The following is a 20,521-nucleotide window of genomic DNA, read 5'->3' as shown; positions in this document are numbered from 1 at the left end:
AAGGTGAGCGCCAAAGAATTGATGCTTTTGAACTGTGGTGTTGGAGAGGACTCTTGAGAGTCCGTTGGACTGCAAGGATATCCAACCAGTCCATTCTGAAGGAGATTAGCCCTGGGATTTCTTTGGAAGGAATGATGCTAAAGCTGAAACTCCAGTACTTTGGCCACCTCATGCGAAGAGTTGACTCATTGGAAAAGACTCTGATGCTGGGAGGGATTGGGGGCAGGAGGAGAAGGGGACGACAGAGGATGAGATGGCTGGATGGCATCAGTGACTCGATGGATGTGAGTCTGGGTGAACTCCGGGAGTTGGTGATGGACAGGGAGGCCTGGCGTGCTGTGATTCATAGGGTCGCAGAGAGTTGGACACGACTGAGTGACTGAACTGAACTGAAACAGTTTTTTATCTTGAAACTCTTTTATTTATTCCATTTCCTCTGCCTAGAACGTCCTTCTATCCCTAATGTTCTCTTGCCTACCTCCACAATATCTCTTAAACCATTAGTTATACAATTTATCATTCTAATAGGTTGAGGTGTGATACCCAGCCAGGGCCACGGAAAATGGAGATGGAGAGCCTTTGTATAGGCTCATTTCACACCCACAAAGCAGTTTATAGTCCATAAGAGCTATGGTCTCTGAAGTGTGTGGAGCACCCACAGGGCATGGGCTAGGTATCTACTGTCTACTGGGTTGGACAGAAATCTATCAATCATCTGTCTATCTAGATATAGACATACTATATATATATATATATATACATACACACACATATATATATATGTAGGATAGAAATATATATACATAGGATAACATTTTAAATATATATATATTACATATATAATGAACAAGCACAATTTTTGTTTGGTTAATTCATTGAAATTGTCTTTTAAAAAATATTTCAATTTTATCCCATTCTTTTAAAATGAACTTTGTTAATGTTTTATAGTGTACCTAATATAGTAATTCAGAGAAGGCAATAGCACCCCACTCCAGTACTCTTGCTTGGAGAATCCCATGGACGGAGGAGCCTGTGAGGCTGCAATCCATGGGGTCGCTAAGAGTTGGACACAACTGAGCGACTTCACTTTCACTTTTCACTTTCATGCACTGGAGAAGGAAATGGCAGCCCACTCCAGTGTTCTTGCCTGGAGAATCCCAGGGACGGGGGAGCCTGGTGGGCTGCCGTCTATGGGGTCGCACAGAGTCGGACACAACTGAAGTGATTTAGCATAGCATAGCATAGCAATATAGTAATTATACATAGTAGGTTTAATTTTCTTTCATTAATAAGTATGACAAAAACTGTCCTCTAGTAAAGAGGCTGAGTCAGGGTTTTGAAATACAACCAATCCCTTCAACACTCTTCAATGGGGGTGGAGTAGAGGGGCAATAAGAAAAGAAAGACTTGCCAAGGATGACTTTGCAACCCCATGGACTGTAGCCAGCCAGGCTCCTCTGTTCATTGGATTTCCCAGTAAGAATACTGGAGTGGGTTGCCATTTCCTTCTCCAGGGGATTTTTGCGACCCAGGGATTGAACCCACGTCTCCTGTATTGACAGGTGAGTGCTTTACCACTGAGCCACCTGGGAAGTTCCAGTGGCTGATTACTTCAAAGCAAATCTCATAGCTAACTGTATTTTTTCTTTATATTAACTCCTATCAGTTTTAATTTTATATTTATTTTGATGATCATTACTAAGGAAACTATTCTAACTACTATATCCCTAATATAATCTTTGGTAGAATTAATATTAATAATAGTAGACAGCATTATTTGAATATTTACTGTATTAATTTCACATGCACAAAATGTCTATAAGACTGGTTTTATAACTGTCCCCATTTTAAAGATAAAGAAAACTGTTGCAGGGAGAAGTGAAATAACTAGCCCAAAAGTGGCATAGCCAACCTGTGGCTGTACCAGGACTGGATTTAAGCATTCTGACTCCAGAGCTTTGCTCTTCACTTGAATACTATATCATCTAGTACATAATAGTATTTGATCAATACATATTTATTGAATAAAGAAATGAATAAAAACTTATCCAAACTGAAAATTTAAATATTTTCCCAAATACAAATTTCACTGAGAATCTTACTCTTGCTTTTCTTGAAAATGTGGCATCTTTTCCTCTATCTCATCTTTAATATCGACATATTTTACAGTTTTATCCGACCTTTTCCCCAGCGATCTCCATTTTTGATTTCTCTTCTGTAATACGTAAAAAGTGAATGTTACTTGGTAATTTGTGGAAACTTTTACCTTGTGCATTAAAATCAGTAGGATGCATATCAGTAAAATAATAATGTAGATAAAGACTCATCATTTTAAAATATAGCTTTGTAACACATTAAAGAAATTGCAAATTATTAGTCATTCTTATCGGAGAAGGCAATGGCACACCACTCCAGTACTCTCACCTGGAAAAATCCCATGGACGGGGGAGCCTGGTGGGCTACAGTCCATGGGGTCGCTAAGAGTCGGACACGACTGAGCGACTTCACTTTCACTTTTCACTTTCATGCATTGGAGAAGGAAATAGCAACCCACTCCAGTGTTCTTGCCTGGAGAATCCCAGGGACGGGGGAGCCTGGTGGGCTGCCGTCTATGGGGTTGCACAGAGCTGGACACGACTGAAGCGACTTAGCAGCAGCAGCAGCAGTCATTCTTATACACTGTTGCACAGCTACTCTAACATTACTTTTAAAGGTAAAATTTTAATCTATTAATCAATAATGGTAATTGTGGATGTTTTATCTTGTGTAGTAAGTTCAGAACCAGGAGACACTTATTTACTTGTTAAATTCAAGTGATGTAAGACATTTTAAAACCATAAATCATCGTTAGTAATAAGTCATTTGGTGTGTTGAGATCTTTTTTTTTCAAAATGAATTTTCAAGCTTGATGGCCATTAATTTCTGTCCTTAAGATTTATATATGATATCATCACATATTTGTTATTGTGTTGAATTTTGTAAATTACTGATGTAAGAACCAATCGCCTAGAAAACCTTATGAAAAAGTTATCCAAAAAATCTTGGTCTTTGGTTTTTATTCAGACATAGTCAGCTCTATTCCAGAGTGTTATCTATTCTTAGATTTTACTTAGATTTACAATGGGACAAATACAAACACTATATGAAATTCAAGAAGGATACTGTACCTCACGAAACATAAATGAGTGAGAAAGATGGCAGCAGCTATCAAAACAATCCTGGCATAAGTGATATTCTATACATTTGGTACACCTAAAAATGCAAAACACCAAAACATACAGGAAAAAAAAAATCCAGTTATTTTGATGGTTTTTGGTGAAAAACTCTGGTCAGGATTTCCTGGGAACTATGCAGATAATGACAAGGCCCATCTTAAGTCTCACCTATATTAGTTCCCTGCTGCTACTGTAACAAATTACAAATTTAGCAGCTTAAACAACACTATATTATCTTACAGTTTTGTAGGTTGGAAGTTGGACATGGGTCTCAATGGGTTTCAAATCAAGGGGTTCACAAAAGTTGCATTCCTTTTTGGAGGCTATAGGGGAAATCTGCTTTTCTGTCCTCTCTTCTAGAGGCTTCCCACCTTCCTTAGCTTAGTTTGTGTCCCTTTCCTCCTCAAAGCAAGCAATGCAGTATCTCTCTGTGCCTTCCTTCATAGTCATGTATCCCTTTCGATTGCCTTCTTTGCCACCCTCTTCCACTTTTAAGAACCCTTGTGATTATACACTGAGACCAGGCAGTGCAGGATCATCTCCTTTTTTCAAGGTCAGATGATTAGCAGTCTGAATTTCACCAAACCTTAATTCTCCTACAACATGTAACCTAACATACAGGTTCTGGGCATGAAGATGTGGATATATTGGGGAAGGTATTATTTTGCCTACCACCGCTTCCCCCCCAACCATGATGTCTTCCTGGAATACCTTATCCTGAATCTACCTCTTTCTCTAAGTTCCTTAGGTCCAACAGCCTATTAGATATTCTATCATTTGATTACCCAGTGTTTCCCTACGATTTCCTGAATGCTAGAGTTATACTTAGTAGAAAGATTCTTGAAAACAGAATTGTATTATATTCCCTCTCTTCCCTCACAAAATGTAAAAAAAATTGTATGTATAAAAAATTTGCAAAACTATTGATATGATAAAAATTTTCATTTTCAGCCAAATTCAATCTAAACATATGTTACTTAAATAAAATTTTGGCACAAGCAGAGAGTTCTAATTTACTTGCCGCAATATTCACCACAAAATAACATTTCAAGCAATATAATAATGTTATTTTCTTACTCAAGTTGTCAAAGATTATTTCCAAGAGAAATTTGGGAAAATATATCCTTCAGATATCTTAGAAACAGCAAGTATTAATTTATTCATTAATTTATATACACAAGAAAGATTCTTAATAACATCTGAGCAATGGTGTAATTTATTCAATACATAAGATTATGCTGAGCTAGGAAAAGTTAAGCATCTCTGTATTGATATATATATATGATATTTTTGAAATTAAAAGATAATAAGTATTAATAGCTATATTATAAACTTTAATGAAGAAAGAACTGAAAAGCTTTATAGTTTATTTTGCCTCTTATTCAAACCATTACTAAACCACTGGAAATAGTTCTTTCAGGGTAATGCCTGAAATCTTAGTATTTGAGGGAGTGGAATAGTGCATTCTTTAATTTGTAAAAGAAAATTGATATGGATGTGAATAATTGTGAACCAAATTCATATAGAAGAAGTCATTCTGAGAGTGTGGAACAGCAGGCAAGGAGCTGAACAGTGGAAAATGCCTAGATTGAAGGGTAGTAGGAAGAATTACCCACGGGGACAGAAAGTGCAGTCAGAGGGACAGAGAACACTGTCATTAACAAAAAACAAGATAATTTACCAAAGCCACTCACACGTTAACCATCTGAGGAACACATCACTATAAAGGCTGAAAATTTTACACTGTGACATTCGCCTGTCCTTATTCCCCACCTGAGCTATTTCTCCCAACGTACTTTTCCAGGCGTTATCTTAGTCCCTTATTCTTCTTACTCACCCCTCCTGAAAAAATTCAGATTGCCAAAACGATGACTGCTAGTGCCAAATATCAAGTCTTTCCTTTTTCTAGAATTTTCTTTAACCAACATTCCAGAAACTGTCTGAACACTTCCTGCTAAACCTTATAAAAATTCTGCCCTTTTTCCTCAAGTGAAAAGGCTCCTTTGGAGCTTTCTCAGGCTAGCTGTTTTCCAATAAAGACTTTTGCGAACAGTGCTCTGGCTGATTTGTTGTTATGTGTCACATTGAGAAAACAAAGTATTAGAACAGTTCCAAGAGGGAGGTATCATTAACTGTTGGGGTGATAAAAACAGGTCTATAGTTTTATGAGAGGGTTTAACAAATATATTAATTGGACTCATCATAATGTAATTTCAGGAAGACTGACTGCATTTTAGAAAATTTTTAACAAAGGTTGAAACAAGATATTTTCTTCTTCACATACAGTTAACTTTTAAGATTTTAATTATGAAAGAACAATTTTATAAGCATAGAAATTAATTGATATTTTACTGTGGGACTTGTGGGAAAGTTTGAGGATTACTTAAAAATAATGAAAATTTCCTTCTCTCCTAAGTATCTTGCTGTGGTGGTTTGAGATGTAAAAGAAAACAAAACATGCATCATTGCAGTTTGGAGTTGGGAGGAAATTAACTTCAGTTGATCTAGTCAATATCCCTCTGGCTCAGTCCTAGAAGTTTTTGGCAATGACTTCATAGGTGGTTCAAAGAAAATTACAGGGGATGAGAGGTCTCTGTAGCAGGGCTCTGAGCTTGCAAACTGATTTAAGCCAAATTATAAATCCTGTGTTCAGAGCTTCCAAGAAAGAATGCTAGTTCAAACTCACAGTCTAGACCAGAATGCAAAGTTAATACTCTGTGTGAGGAAAGGAAACAAACAACTGAAATTTCTGAGGTACAGGGATACATCTATGAGGTACACAGATCACTAGTCTGAAAATCCTGAATAAGCAGCCTAATCCTATATAGGGCAAACACAAACACAAGACAAAACAAAACCCAACCCCTCAAACAAAGCAGAACAAAAAAAATAAAGGAAGAAAAGAAGTTTAAATGACTAGTACTCTAATGTTCAAAGTTTTCTAAATTAAAAAAAAAAAAAAAGACTACAAGCTTATAGTTTTACTAACTGATACTTACTTGTAACACTTCCCCTCAAGTGGAAATTGTTGACAGTTATTACAAGGAATTCCAAGATGCTTGTCTAATCGTTCTTTCTCAGCTGCAGTCACCAGTTTGTTAGAGTTTTTGAATTCCTCTAAAATAAGATTTAATGGCCCAAAGTCTTTCCTACACAGAGGACATTTCAACATGGAAGAGTTCAATGGCACATCCTGATAATTAGCTAAGATCTTCATACATTTTATATGAACGCTATTGCCACAGCCAAACCTGTTAGAAATAAAATCCATGTTTACCATTTGTATGCAACAAAGTTTATTTACATAAATAAGTTTTCTGTGCTACCATTTTTATTTCCCATAAAAATGGATTCGGAACTGATCATTTATAGCCTGATTACAGACATAAACGGGGCTTCCCTGCTGGCTCAGCGGTAAAGAACCCACCTGCAGTTCAGGAGACATGGGACACGGGTTTGATCTCTGGGTAAGGAAGATCCCCTGGAGGGGGAAATAGTAACCCACTCCATCATTCTTGCCTGAAAAATCCCACGGACAGAGGAGTCTGGTGAGCTATAGTCCAGAGTCATGAGGAACTGGACGCAACTGAGGAATTGAGCACACACACACATAAATACTATCTTATCTATCTAGTCTAATTTATCATATTTAATTTAGTATATCAGAATTCCAGACAAAATGCTCCCCATTTCAATGAAATTGGCCGTAAAAGATTTTGCATCATTATGTTTTTCATTTTTAAATTGAGAATGAATACAGTCTTGGCAAAGAGGAAAATTATAATAATTATTATTATTTTTAAATAAAAATTGTTACTGAGAGCAGAGGTGTCATCTTTTTTTCTAGAAATTACACTAACACGAATGTGGTAGTACCCAGTTAATATCTGCTGAGAGAAATAATATTTGGGGAAATAGTTAATAATTTCAAAATATGCAAAGGAAGCAGCTACGTGAAAAAATACAATGTGGATGAAAATTTTAGTAAATAACCAAGGAAAAAAGAGAGTTAAAAAGTTAAATACCAAGTGGTTGCTCAAATTTTCCATGTCCAACTTTATAGTGCCTTTAAGAATAGTTGAATACAAAACTCTTAATAAGCATTTATGTATAAGTGGAATTTTGAATTATTTAGGTTTAAAGATAAAATTTAGAAAAGCTGAAGAGAATTTTTTTTATCATTTTAAAGTAAAATAATCATTACTTTCAGAAAACTCTTTGTAACCACTCTAAGCAATGGCATTTGTTCATGCTAAGCCATTTCAGTCATGTCCGACTCTTTGCAACCCCATGGACTGTAGCCCACCAGGCTCCTCTGTCCATGGGATTCTCCAGGCAAGAATACTGGAGTGGGCTGCCAGGTGTTCCTCCAGGGGATCTTTGGGTCCCAGGGATCAAACCTGCGTCTCACATCTCCTGCATTAACAGGTGGCTTATAAGCCATGGCATTTGTTCATGTGTATAAAACAAAAACATGAAAATTATCTACTTTAATTACTTAAAGTGAAAAGGGAAATAAAGTAGAATTTATTTTTTAATTTTCATCCTTTAAATGTAGCCAGAAATATTTAGAGTAAGAACAGGACCTCTTTAAACAGATATGTTAGGAAATAAAAGGCCAATTAAATATGATTGCTTAAATATGTATTATTTTTCTGTCAACATGTTTCATAACAATATATTATAAACACATTAAATTAGAATTTTTTCATAAGTTTGTAGAATCTAAGGAAAACTCATATCACCTGCAAAAGGTGACAGGAAGCTTTTTCTCTAAAAGTACTTCTTGACAAATAGAGCAGATATCATCTGAACCAATCTCCTTCTGTTTAATGTAACCGTCTTCTTCAGTCTGTGCATTTTCATTGTTCATTTCTCGTTGGGGAGTTTGAACTCGATGTATTCCCTGAAGCAAACCGTTGATTTCTCTTTCCACAAGACCTAACTGCAAAGCAGCTAGTGATAAATTCCAAAGTATTAAAATTTGATGGCAAATTGGAGATACAGAAACAACTTAGGCTGAAAGTTAGCATGTTTTATTCCAAATATCAGAAAGAAAGACTTGGTTGAATTATTACACTGACATTTACTATTTTTTGTATTCCTTTCAGAGCCAAAAGGTCAGAAAAGAGTTATTTATAAAAATAATGGAAGTTATCTCTTATCTTCTTGTTACTGTAAAGAGTTGGTACAACCAGTACCTTATAAACGTTTCAGATTAATTATGTGACAGTGTTCATCCTTGGATTGGTGCTGTAATCATCTCTTACATGTTTATCTCTTATTCAAAAATGAATACTTTATCAACATACAAGAGTATGAAAAGAAATGGGTGCAAATTCAGAAAGGGGAAGAGATACTTGAGTAGTTAGTGTAATTAACATTTGTTAGATGAGTAAATAGACAATGAGAGAGCAAGACTCCACTGTGCCTATTTTCCTTTCCCAGTTTTACGCCCCTACAGGAGCATCTTGGCAGCCACACCCTTCACAGCTTTGGTCAGTATTCCTGGGGACAACCTATGAGGAATGTATTATCTACAGCCTGGGATGTGCAGTTTCTGAATTCTGAGTTTTCTGCATCCTGCTGTCCAACTTGGCGCTCTCGGTGCATGTAGTTTTAGCTCAAGGCATCCCAGATTCCTTTTTTCCTCTGGCCCATTCCCATGTTCTTTTCTCTTCCTCTCTCCTTACATGCCATCATTAAAATGCCAGCTGTTATTGGCCCCCCTGAGTTCTAGTCATTTTATACATTCTTTAATACATATAGATTAAAAATCACTTGCAAGATAATGAAAAGCTTCATTTTCCCCTAAAAAAATTACCACTTACACACTAAAAATACTGAAAACATCACGGTTACATTTGACTATAGAGATCTCTGTTCCTTGTCTAAGGTAGGGTGGCAGGTGGAATGTGGGAGGGTATCATATTTAATTAACCATTACTTTGGAGGATGAGGGCTATTTGTCACAGAGACAGAGCAACATCTGCTCCCTAAAAAATGAGGAGGAAAATGAAGAACAAAAGATTTCTCCACAGTAGCAGAAATATTGAATCATAAAATTTCGTAAGACAAGCTGGCTACAAAATATTCTCTGTGGTACAACATGAATCAGAGAATAAAAGGGAGAAACAAACTCTTCTGAAATTAATTTGGAAAAATTGATGTAAGAGACTATGAAAGAATCCTCTTTAATAACAGAGAAGAGTAAGACAGTTAACGTTATCAGATATCACAATCTATTATAAAAACAAGAAAGTATATATAAAACTCACTAAAGAATAAAAATTATGAAAAAAGGTTGAAAAGAAGCACTATTTATTAGCTGTTACTGAGATAACTAGGTAAAAATATGGAGAAAATTAAACTAATTAAAAAAATACCAATCTCCAATTTATACCAATACAGCTACACATGGATGCCCTAAGGAAAAATAAAAATAAAATGAAAAAGCTAGCAAAAAAAGAATCTCTAAAATACTATGAAAGGACAACTTTCAAAGTATCAAAACAATAAAAAACACACAAAAAATAAAAATAGTAAGATTTAGTAACACACAAAAACCTACATATATGTGACAAAACTTAATAAAACCATATGAAAAAGAATTATGTCATTAGGAAAATATTTGCAAAGAAGGGTAAACCTTATATTTAGGAAGAGCTTGTAGTTTTACTCCAATAAATAAATAGCCAAAGTACTATTTACACATGTAGTACAAATAAGTCAATAGAAGATATTCAATTTCATTAATATCAAAGAAAAGTGGGTTAAAATCAAAATGAGTCACAGATATAGAATAAAACCTAAATAAAAGGTAATAAATAAATAAAGGGCTATGTTTCATTTGCCCTATATTATATCAGGGCATTTTAGATTCTAAAGGTATGTCAGATGTATGAAATAATGAAAACTATTTTCTTAATTTACTGGGAATGAATAGATTACTATGAACTTTGTATCTTTCCCTACTTTGTGTGACTTAGTCTTTTTTCCTAGTATTACAGAAATATCTCAGTTTTTCAAAATTTTCCATGTATCTTTATTTACTTTGGAGACTTAAAATATGCTGTTAAATATATGTAGTATGTTAAATATGACTAAAGCATGAATCCAAATAGCAAAACTGGCAGAAAACTGATATACTGCTGAAGTCATAAATCAGCAAAAGTATTGCTATGAAGCAATACTTAAGAGTGACAGACATAAAATAGTAATACTTAAAAAAGGAAAAAACCCTCAATCTCACGGATATGAAGAACAGATTGATGGTTGCCTGAAGGTGTGTAGGAGGGTGGCTAGGAGGTAAGAGAAATGGCTGAAGGTGCTCAAAATGTGCAAACTTCCATTTGTAAAATAAATTAGTCATGGGAGCATCATGCACAGCATGGTGACTACAGTTAATAGTACAGTTAATAGTACTGTGTTGCGTATTTGAAAGTTGCTAAGAGAAAAATCTTAAAAATATTCATTACAAGAAAAAAGTTATAATTGTGTGGTTTTGTAATCATTTTGCAATATACATATACAATGAATCATTATGCCGTACATCTGAAATTTATATAATGCTTTATGTCAATTATATCTAAATAAAAACAATAGTACTTTTACTCCAAGATCCAATTAATGATTTAGGCTAAAGAAATAACTGAGAGAAGAAGAAGTTTCATATACAAGGAATATAACAGGAACAACTATACTCCAATAAAAATTAATTAAAAAAATCAATAGAAATGAGTCATGATAAAAAAGAATATAATGGGTATTTAGAAATAAATGCCAAACAGGAGAATGTTAAATAAATTATGACTATAATACTCTGAGTATATCATAATTCATTTAACATTCACTGACAACTTAGAGAGACTACATAGCATTGAAAGTGTTTATAAAGTAACAGTGTGTGATAAAAGCAGAACACAGAATTCCCACATTTACATTTATTTTCTGTATAAATACAAATTCAAAAAAAATAGAAAATAAATATTTATTATATCTTTGTGGTTGGAATTAAAAATTTTTTTGTTAAGTGTGGTTTTTATTTTATCCATAAATATTTAACTGAAAAAAGGAATAGATGGGATTTACTAGACATTGCATTTAGAAAAAACTCATTAGGTAATAAAGCTAGGTTTTGCTGGGAAATATTTGTGGGGTGATGGGAAAAATATTCAGTGTTCAAAAACTGATATTTTTATGAAAAATTCCTATGTAACCATCTTTGTGCTCAGTTCACAAGTCGTGTCTGACTCTTTGTGCCCAACCAGGCTGCTCTGTCCATGGAATTTTTTAGTCAAAGATACTGGAATAGGTTGCCATTTCCTTCTTCAACCATCTTTGTAGGTCTTCAAAAATAAAAGTAAGTCTCAAGTTTCTGGAATGCAACACTAATAATTGTTTCCAGATTTGTTTTAGAAAAGAATCTATGAATCTATGAACATCTATGAATGATGTTCAAAATGTTTCTACTTCATTATTAATAACCTTTTTCTCTACATTTATATACTTTACATAATATTAATGAATAGCTGTTTATAGCTTTCTTTGGATTACTTTAATTTTCATGCATGTTTGTTCGAACTTTCATTTAAATGATAAATTTCAACATTATTGAGACATACTTTCTTTGAATATTTGTACACAAAGGATTCTCTCAATGTTGAGTAGCTAAAATATCTTTTAAATATTATATAAAATACTTTTAGTAGGAAATATAATTTTTTAAAATTCATATATAGGATCACATGTAAGCATTTACAAACTTTCCTACTACAGGGATACTTGTAAATAAAAAGAATGACAAGATTTCTGCCTTCAAGAACACAAAGGATAATATGATACAAAATATTAAATTTATCCATATGAAATTACTATTTTCATAGATGAAAAAATATTGGCAATTCATCTGATTCAATTTATTAAAAAATAACCTAGCAGAGCTCTCAACTAAAATGCAGTACAATAAATATTTGTTGAATATAATTGGGTAGAGTTGTACTGTCCAATACAATAGCCATTGGTTACTGAGCACTTGAAGTATGGATAGTGTGACTGAAAAATTGACTTTTAAATGTTGTTTTATTTAAATTTAAATGGAAGACCAATAATCTATAGTTTTTGGAAATTTAGAAGTATAACAATTTATGTGTTATCTAAATCTATTTTTCAACTGAATATTTTATGATGTCTAAATGCAGATCAAGCATTTCTAATGAAAATACACTCAATTCAGTGTCTGAGTTGAGATGTACTGTAAGTGTAAAAGACACTATTTCATAATTTTTATATTGATTACATGCTGACATTTTTATGTATTGGGTTAAAATAAAATATATTATTAAGACTAATTTTCCTATTTCTTTTTACTTTTTATAATATGTTTACTAGAAAATTATACATGTGCTTCACATTATATTTCTAACGGGCAGTGTAGTATAGAAGCTTGTGACATGATATAAAAAATAGTGTAGAGGATGTGAACATTTAACTTCAAGCAGAACAGAGAAATAGAGAAGAAAACAATATGCATGAACTCATACAATCAATCATTGTGTAAGAAGGACTGGGAGAGGATGAAGTGAAGAGTAAGTGACATTTCAGAAAGAACCTTTTGTCTACAATGTGAAGGAGCCAGCAACAAAGTGCAGGTGCTGGAAACAAGGAGGCCACTGAGAATAGTACTAACGGCTGATGAAGTCTGGCCGAAAGTGAGAATGAGGAGAGGTGAGAGCACAGTTGAGAAGTAGGGACGATGTAACATAAACAGGATTTGTACCAGAGAAGAGGATGAGAAATGAAAAACCAAGGATGCCAAAGCTTCTAGCTTTGAGACTAAGAAAAGGGAAAGTCAGTATGTGAGTTGGAGAATAGGACAGGGGAACACATATGGGGGAACTGAGTACTCAAAATGCCCGTGGGACCACCAAAACTGCGCTCCTCAGAAGGCAGGTGGAAATACGGGTTTCCTGATGAGATGCAGAAATCACATTTACAGAGGTAATAAGGGGAAACAGGAAATGTGAGACATTTCTAAGAAAATATGTGGTGGCGATGGTTTGGTTGCTAAGTTGTGTCCAACTCTTTTGTGGCTCCATGGACTGTAGTTCTCCAGGCTCCTCTATCCATGGGATTTCCAGGCAAGAATACTGGAGTGGGTTGCCATTTCCTTCTCCAGGAAATGCAATTTCCAGGCCCATGAATCAAATCTATGTCTCCTGCTTGGCAGGTGGTCTCCTAAATTGCTGGCAGTTTCTTTTACTGCTGAGCCACCAGGGAATGTGTATGTGGAGAGAAGAATATAAAGGAAAAATGCCTGTGAAACACTAATATTAATTTATTGTCTATTAGAACTTATAAATGTCTACTGTTATTGTGCTTATAAAATAGTTTGAGGGGAATGAACTTGCCTAAATAGAATCTATACCCTGAATTGGAAAAAAACTAATTATTATTTTAATTTTAATGAATATTATAGACATTTATTAATAAATTTTAAAATGCCTGTGTAGTTTTTGGATTAATCTAGTATAGGTTAGATAAATCTTTGCAGGAAACACTTTGATAATGACAGAATCTTTAGTGTAAAATATACAAATCTAATTAACCTGTAATAGAATTATTTTTCTTTCTTTTTTATTTTTGAGGATTCTAGAATTTATTAAGTTGAAAATTATAAAAATTTTCATATGCCTGACTTTAAACTCAATTTACTAAGTTTACTGTCATTAGAATTATTTTACTCTAAAAAACATACATTTTTGCATAAAACTTGTCAGTAAATAGTTTTTAAAAAATTATGTATCATGTCAACTGTGTATTTGTGGGATCTGAACAATTTGTTATTTTTCTCACAATTAAAATAAAATTAGATAAAGAAACTACTCTGAACTCTTGCTTAGAATACATAGGGAAAGTCTACTGAAAATCTGGCAATTATTTCATCTCATTTATTATTAAGTGCTTTTTAATTTGAAATGTCATATAAAGTTACATTTTTTTGTTATATATAAAAATGTTCCAATTGTCTTAAATGTAACAAACTGCATTACAGACAGCTGTCAGATCACCTAGAAAAATAACTGCCTAAATTTAGAATATGTCTAAATAAAAAATTTTTTAATTTGTTAACTTTAAATTAGTAAAAACACACACACAAACATAACTTACATTCATGATTCCTTGGGAGCCTGAATTTTTTCAACAAGACCCTAATATCCAAAAGTAGAAAACCAAAATTAAACATTTATTTTTGACATAACCTCAAAAGGTATTACTAATTTTAGAATAGGAATGGCATTACAGAATTTACATTGCTGAACACATTAGGTATAAATATAAAATTCTCATCATTTTCTGTTACAAGACATTAAATTTATGTTTTCAAATAAGTATGTGAAAAACACATGATCCATGGAAACAAAAGGCATTTGCAATAAAGAGATTTGTCAGAGAGAGTCCATATATTTCTTTATGACATAGAGTAGTTCACAAAGAAAGGTTAGTGAGGGAATCTAAATATTCACAGCACTCCTTTTAAACTGCCCTGGAAGCTTCCTTGGAGTAGGAAATGGCAACCCACTCCAGTATTCTTGACTGGAGAATCTCATGGACAGAGGAGCCTGGTGGGCTACAGTGCATGGGGTCACAAATCGGATACAACTGAGCAACTAACACAGAAGCTTCCTACTCCTGGAAATGGAGGAATTTTCTAGATAATTCCTGTTTTCCTATACATATCACTTTTAATGTATGACAGAAAAATACTTTCAAATATTATCAACTAAAATGGAATATGACTCTTAAAAAAGTGGGAAGCATATTTTAAATTCTTACTTAAATATATTAAATATACATTAGTATATTAAATACTTGGATTATATTTCCACGAAATTTATGGTTAATATACCGCAAAAAATGTTACATTACATAAAAATCAGAACTGAACACCCTTGCCCTAAGGAAATTGGTATAAAATAAAAATGGAAAAAATCTATTTTATGTAAAATAATAAAACCAAATTGCAAGCTTTGAAAGGTCCATAGGTGGAGGGAGTTTTTTTTGTTTTTCATTTCTGGGATCCCCTACAAACAGGTTCTGACTCTAGAGGAAAAATTCTAGATTTGACATAAGTAATCTAAAGTAGAGTCCTACTTCAGTTTTGAAAATTCATAGTCAAATGGTTACTGAAAAGGAATGTAATAAAATTTTTAACAATCATAATGAACTAGGTAATTATCATCACTGACGTGAATCAAGGAGATTTATTGTTAGATTTCACCTTTGTACATAATAAAAATCTAAACATTGATTTTTTTTTTCTTATTAAAAACAATAACATTACAAACATGTAGAGGTGGTAGTATGTTTCTCAGTTTAAATCTTACTTAATTTTTGGGTTGAAATAAAATGCCCCAAACTATATTGACTATATTGACAAGCTATGATCATTTTACCTTTATATTTTCTCAACACCAAATTTCTTTAATCTCACGGAACTCAAACCATGAAAAAGGCAAAATATGTAATAAAACAAGATGTTTCTTTGTGGAAGAGCTTCATTACAACATCACTTACCAGCATATGTGCTTACAAAGTTCCCCTCCTTTCAGAAATGTGGAACAATTACAAACATGAGGATTTCCCAGAGAAACCTTCAAAAGAAAAATGCATACTTAAAAAGAAAAACCCTCAAGTCAAATTTTAGATTATAGAGTAAAATTAAGTTAATAACTGGATTAACAGAGATTTCAGCTCATAGTTCAGGTGACTCCAAAAGGCTAAATACAGCCTACTTGGGACATCGTAATTCTTGATACCAGTCTAATTTTCCACTTCCATGTTCTTTGCCTTGCTCAACAAATTGTATTGTCAGCTAAGATTGTTTTTAAGAGTCCTATGTTTAGGCAAGTGAAAAGAAATCTAATTTTAAAAGCTTGAAACAAAAATCTATAGAATTTTAACTGAAAGGAAATTCTACTTTGCAGTGTAGCTAAAGGCTTTTAATAATGGAGTACTTTCCGGGTTTTTGTTTTGTGCATATATTTCAATTAGTGACTGTATTTAATTTTACTCACTAAGTCTATACTGGCTTAAACTATTTATTAAATGCCCTAAGTGTTGTAAAGTGGGGAAAGGACGTCTGAGATAAGCATAGGTTATCTTACGCATGACATTAACTTAATAATTAAATTTATCATTAAAATAAATTTACATTAATTTAAAATAAAATAAATTAAAATAAATAAACTTAATTTAATAACATTAAATTAAAAGATTCCAGGTTAACTTCTGAGAGGTAGAGAGGTGGCTGATTTTTGACTGATGAGAGCAGGATATGTGAAAATTAAATACCTGTTCAGCAAAATTAAAAAGAATTTTTATTCATCAAGAACTGTCAAAGGAATCGCCATTTAATCCACACTTTTAAAGTGTCTCTTTATAGCTTCCGAGAGACAAAAAAGTAAAGAAAATCCAATTTTATTTATCCAGCAGATATATACGGCTTGTAAACAGATTGGACGATTTTCATTTCATCTGCGTTACAAGGCTAGTGACTGCTAATGGATCCAAGAATTTACGTAAAAGCAAACCATATACTCAAATAAAACCTGCTGTGTTTTCAAGCCCGAAGATCAAGGGGCATCATCTTAGAAGAGCTGGATACGATTTGGAGCCTTAACCTTCAATAACGTAACTTTTCTGACAAATGCTATTTTGCTCGGCAATGCGCACGTCTTTAAAGTCTGGAACACTCGCGGGTGAGGTTCTGCAGCGAGTAGCTACATACAAGGTGGGTCTGGGGGGACTGGGCGGGTCCGCCTGGCTGGAAGCCGAGGCGAGCTGGGGGCGGTAGTTACTCTGAAATCCCTGTTTTCCGGTTCCTCCTCTCTCAGCAGAAAGGCGGTGGGGCCCATCTCTCGGAGGAGGTAGATGCTGCTACTCAGCGCTTGGTCTTGTTGCCAGCTGAGGCGGTCTATCAAGTGTTTTCGCCTCTCAGAGGCTTTACAGCCCCCGCGAAGCATCTTGCCCGGGTTAGGGCGAAGGCAGCAGTTCAGCCAGGCTGTCGGAGTCGCCAGCCGGTCTCCATGACAACCGCGTGCCTGTCGGTTGCATGGTGACGGTATTCGGGCTCCCCGGTATCCCGGCGTGCCTTGCGCTGACGTGTGGCTTTGAGAGATCACACCCGCCTCCACTCCATCCAGAAGCAACAATCTTGACCGCGGAATGTTTCTAATCCCCAACGCTGGCGGTCGAAGACATCGCTGTCTAATCTCTCGCGTTCCTTCTGCTGGTTCCTCACAGGCGGGGCTCGTGAATTCTTTGTTAGGACAGTCGCACAACCCGGTTACAGTTAGGTCTCTGGATGCTAAAATTATCTCTTAATGATTCACTGTTTTTATCCGAAAGACGTTCCACAAACATTTTCCAATTGCTCACTAGGTGCATAATCAGAATTAATCGCTGGGGGAAGATCAATGATGTGGAACACAGCATTCTAACCTGGAAGCTAGACTCTTTAAGTAGGGATGTATGTGATGGTGTTGTGCTCAGCATGTTTATACTGCATGTTTGGGTAGGGATGGGTGTTGGGCGGCAGGGGTGGGTGCAGAATCCATTGCCTCTATGCCTTCTAAACTTACAAATACCTATTTAAGGAATAAGGTATGTAATGTTCACCGGATAGTTCAAATTGTCTATGAGCTTTGTTACTGCGTTCAGTAGGACAGCAATAAAGTATGAGTCAAGTGAAGAAGCCATATTACTGGAATCTGTCTTTAAAAGTGAAATCAGGAAATGACCAGTTGTGGCCCAGTAACATAAAAATGAGGGATATTTGTCCTATTTTATCATGGAAGGAACTCACAACTCGGTATGTCAAGAGCAGGAGGAGAAAATGGTCAAAGGCCCTGATATGAAAGAAGATGATAGAAATAGCAGCTTTCACCTGTGAGACAACTGAATAAACAGCATCCAATCCTAGGTCTAAGATTTTAACTTAATTTTATCTCTACTGTCCTATTCTGACTAACAACAACTAGCATACATGTACCATACTCCCAACTTTACCATCAATTTAATGGTGCTAGATGTTAAAATAAATATTACATTAATACATTAAGAAAAAATCTCATATCCAAACCAAAAGAAATTATAAATTGAATTTTTAATTTATTTATTAATACTTAAAAGGACTCAAAATAAAAGACAATCTGCACTGTATGATGAGTAAGGTTTCAGAGTGAAGGCACTTTATTCAATCACCATTTCTCTCCTCTCTCCATGTACATAGATGTCTCCATATAGATTACATATGTATTTTGTATATAGCTATTTAAGAATTACTCTGAAGAAACTTAAAAAAAAACAATAGCAAACAATTGTTAAAATTATTTTGTAAATAAGTAAAATTGTTTTATCATAATTAGGTAATCATACTTGTTACATGTGTAAGTGATACACACCATTCTCAAAAGTTTGTGTCCTTAAGACACAACTGTCATGTCAACTGAATATAGGTTCATAAATTCTATTGGGGGAGATGATGACAGTAACAGTATTCACACTTATTGAAATTAAAAAGGGAAAGAACAGATTGCTAAACAGAACTTTAGTCTAGCTGTAAGACATTTGTTTTTGTATCTGTCAGTTAAGACGTCAAAAACGTTTTTATAGCCAGGTTACTATCCCATATGTTTGCTTAATCTCTTAAGAGTATTTTACAGGGGTAATATTTTGCAAATATTAAATAAGGGAATTGTTCCCCTCCAAATTATATTTTGAAGCATATTGCCCAGGAAAGAGGGAAGTGGTTAGTGCTAGAAAGTCACTGATAAGTCATTTGAATTGCATGAACTAAGTTTTAGGCTCTTCAGCAATACAATTTGATTATAAAAGATAGGAATTAAAAAATTATTATAACTTCAGATTAAGATATAAAAAACTGGGCCTAGAGTATTATGCTTGGGAACTGTATGAAAGAGAATGCCCTGAGTGGGTAGGAAGAAGAATAACAGAAGTTAGTGGAAAGTCAGCTCCCAGTCTCAACACGGTGGATGTGTACCTTGGGGTAAGAATGTGGAGTGGGTGGAGGGATGGATTGAAACAATGAGCTGGGTTTATGGACTAAGAACACCTGGTTGTGTGTGTGTGTGTGTGTGTATGTGTGTGTGTAGTATGCTTGTTTCTGGAATAATGTTAGGGAGGTACAGGCTAGTAGGAATCTTAGGCTTCTGGCTTAGAGCCCTAACACATGATAAGCAATATGCAGAGGTGCTGGTGGAAGACAGGTAAATGAACTGGATGTAATGCCCTGATTCGCAAGGGGGTAAAGATATACAATGAACATAGGAATCTGTTTACTTCTAGAGAAAGGGCACAAAATAAAGACAATATTAATGAATGCAGGAATCAATGACCTCAAGAATGGAAAGAAACAGAACCAAGAACTCTTGTGGGAAGCACAACATGATACTTTCTATTAAAATAAATCAATAGGTCTAGCATACATCAGTGGTTCCCAACAAGTTATCAACAGTGGCCAAACTGCAGAAATGACCAGTAAGAGTCCAGGAGACACTGTATGGATTCAAGGTCTCTATCTTTTGTCATCAGGCACAAGGTCATATAAGCTTCACTTTCCTCAAACACTCATATAATTTGTGGAGAGAAATAGGAGATGGGTAGAAAACTGAATTGCTAAGCATTTTACCCTTAATAGTGACCGAGGTACTTTAACATTCCTCTTAGGTTGACTAAACATAAGTCAGATTTCTTCCAGACTTTAGGTCCCTGACCTCCCTTTTCTTAGAGCGTTTACTTTAGAAAATGTTCAGTTCAGTTCAGTCGCTCAGTCGTGTCCAACTCTTTGTGACCCCATGAATCGCAGCACACCAGGCCTCCCTGTCCATCACCAACTCCCGGAGTTCACTCAAACTCACGTCCATTGAATCGGTGATGCCATCCAGCCATCTCATCCTCTGTCATCCCCTTTTCCTCCTGCCCCCAATCCCTCCCAGCATCAGAGTCTTTTCCAATGAGTCAACTCTTCGCATGAGGAGGCCAAAGTACTGGAGCTTCAGCTTTAGCATCATTCCTTCCAAAGAACACCCAGGGCTGATCTCCTTCAGAATGGATTGGTTGGATCTCCTTGTAGTCCAAGAGTCTCAAGAGTCTTCTCCAATACCACAGTTCAAAAGCATCAATTCTTCAGTGCTCAGCTTTCTTCACAGTCCAACTCTCGCATCCATACATGACCACAGGAAAAACCATAGCTTTGACTAGACGGACCTTTGTTGACAAAGTAA

General features: G+C 34.8%; 1 protein-coding gene across 1 annotated transcript in view; it reads right to left on the bottom strand.

Moving 5' to 3' along the window:
* ZSWIM2 (zinc finger, SWIM-type containing 2) overlaps positions 1–17,239 on the bottom strand; it is a 21,268-nt gene extending 4,029 nt beyond the window's left edge. Inside the window, exons 1-7 of the mRNA XM_010859730.1 lie at positions 17,075–17,239; positions 15,792–15,868; positions 14,385–14,425; positions 7,961–8,171; positions 6,215–6,466; positions 3,168–3,252; positions 2,103–2,215 (exon numbers count right to left, since the gene is read on the bottom strand). Coding sequence (XP_010858032.1) covers positions 2,103–2,215; positions 3,168–3,252; positions 6,215–6,466; positions 7,961–8,171; positions 14,385–14,425; positions 15,792–15,868; positions 17,075–17,239 — 944 coding nt within the window. The remainder of the gene's footprint in view (positions 1–2,102; positions 2,216–3,167; positions 3,253–6,214; positions 6,467–7,960; positions 8,172–14,384; positions 14,426–15,791; positions 15,869–17,074) is intronic.
* Between the last annotated feature and the right edge of the window lie 3,282 nt (positions 17,240–20,521).

This window comes from Bison bison, unplaced genomic scaffold, assembly GCF_000754665.1.
Source record: "Bison bison bison isolate TAMUID 2011002044 unplaced genomic scaffold, Bison_UMD1.0 scf7180017864459, whole genome shotgun sequence".
NCBI classification, from domain to species: domain Eukaryota; kingdom Metazoa; phylum Chordata; class Mammalia; order Artiodactyla; family Bovidae; genus Bison; species Bison bison.
The sequence above is the reverse complement of the archived record's forward strand: the minus strand, read 5'-3'. Positions and strand labels throughout refer to the sequence as shown.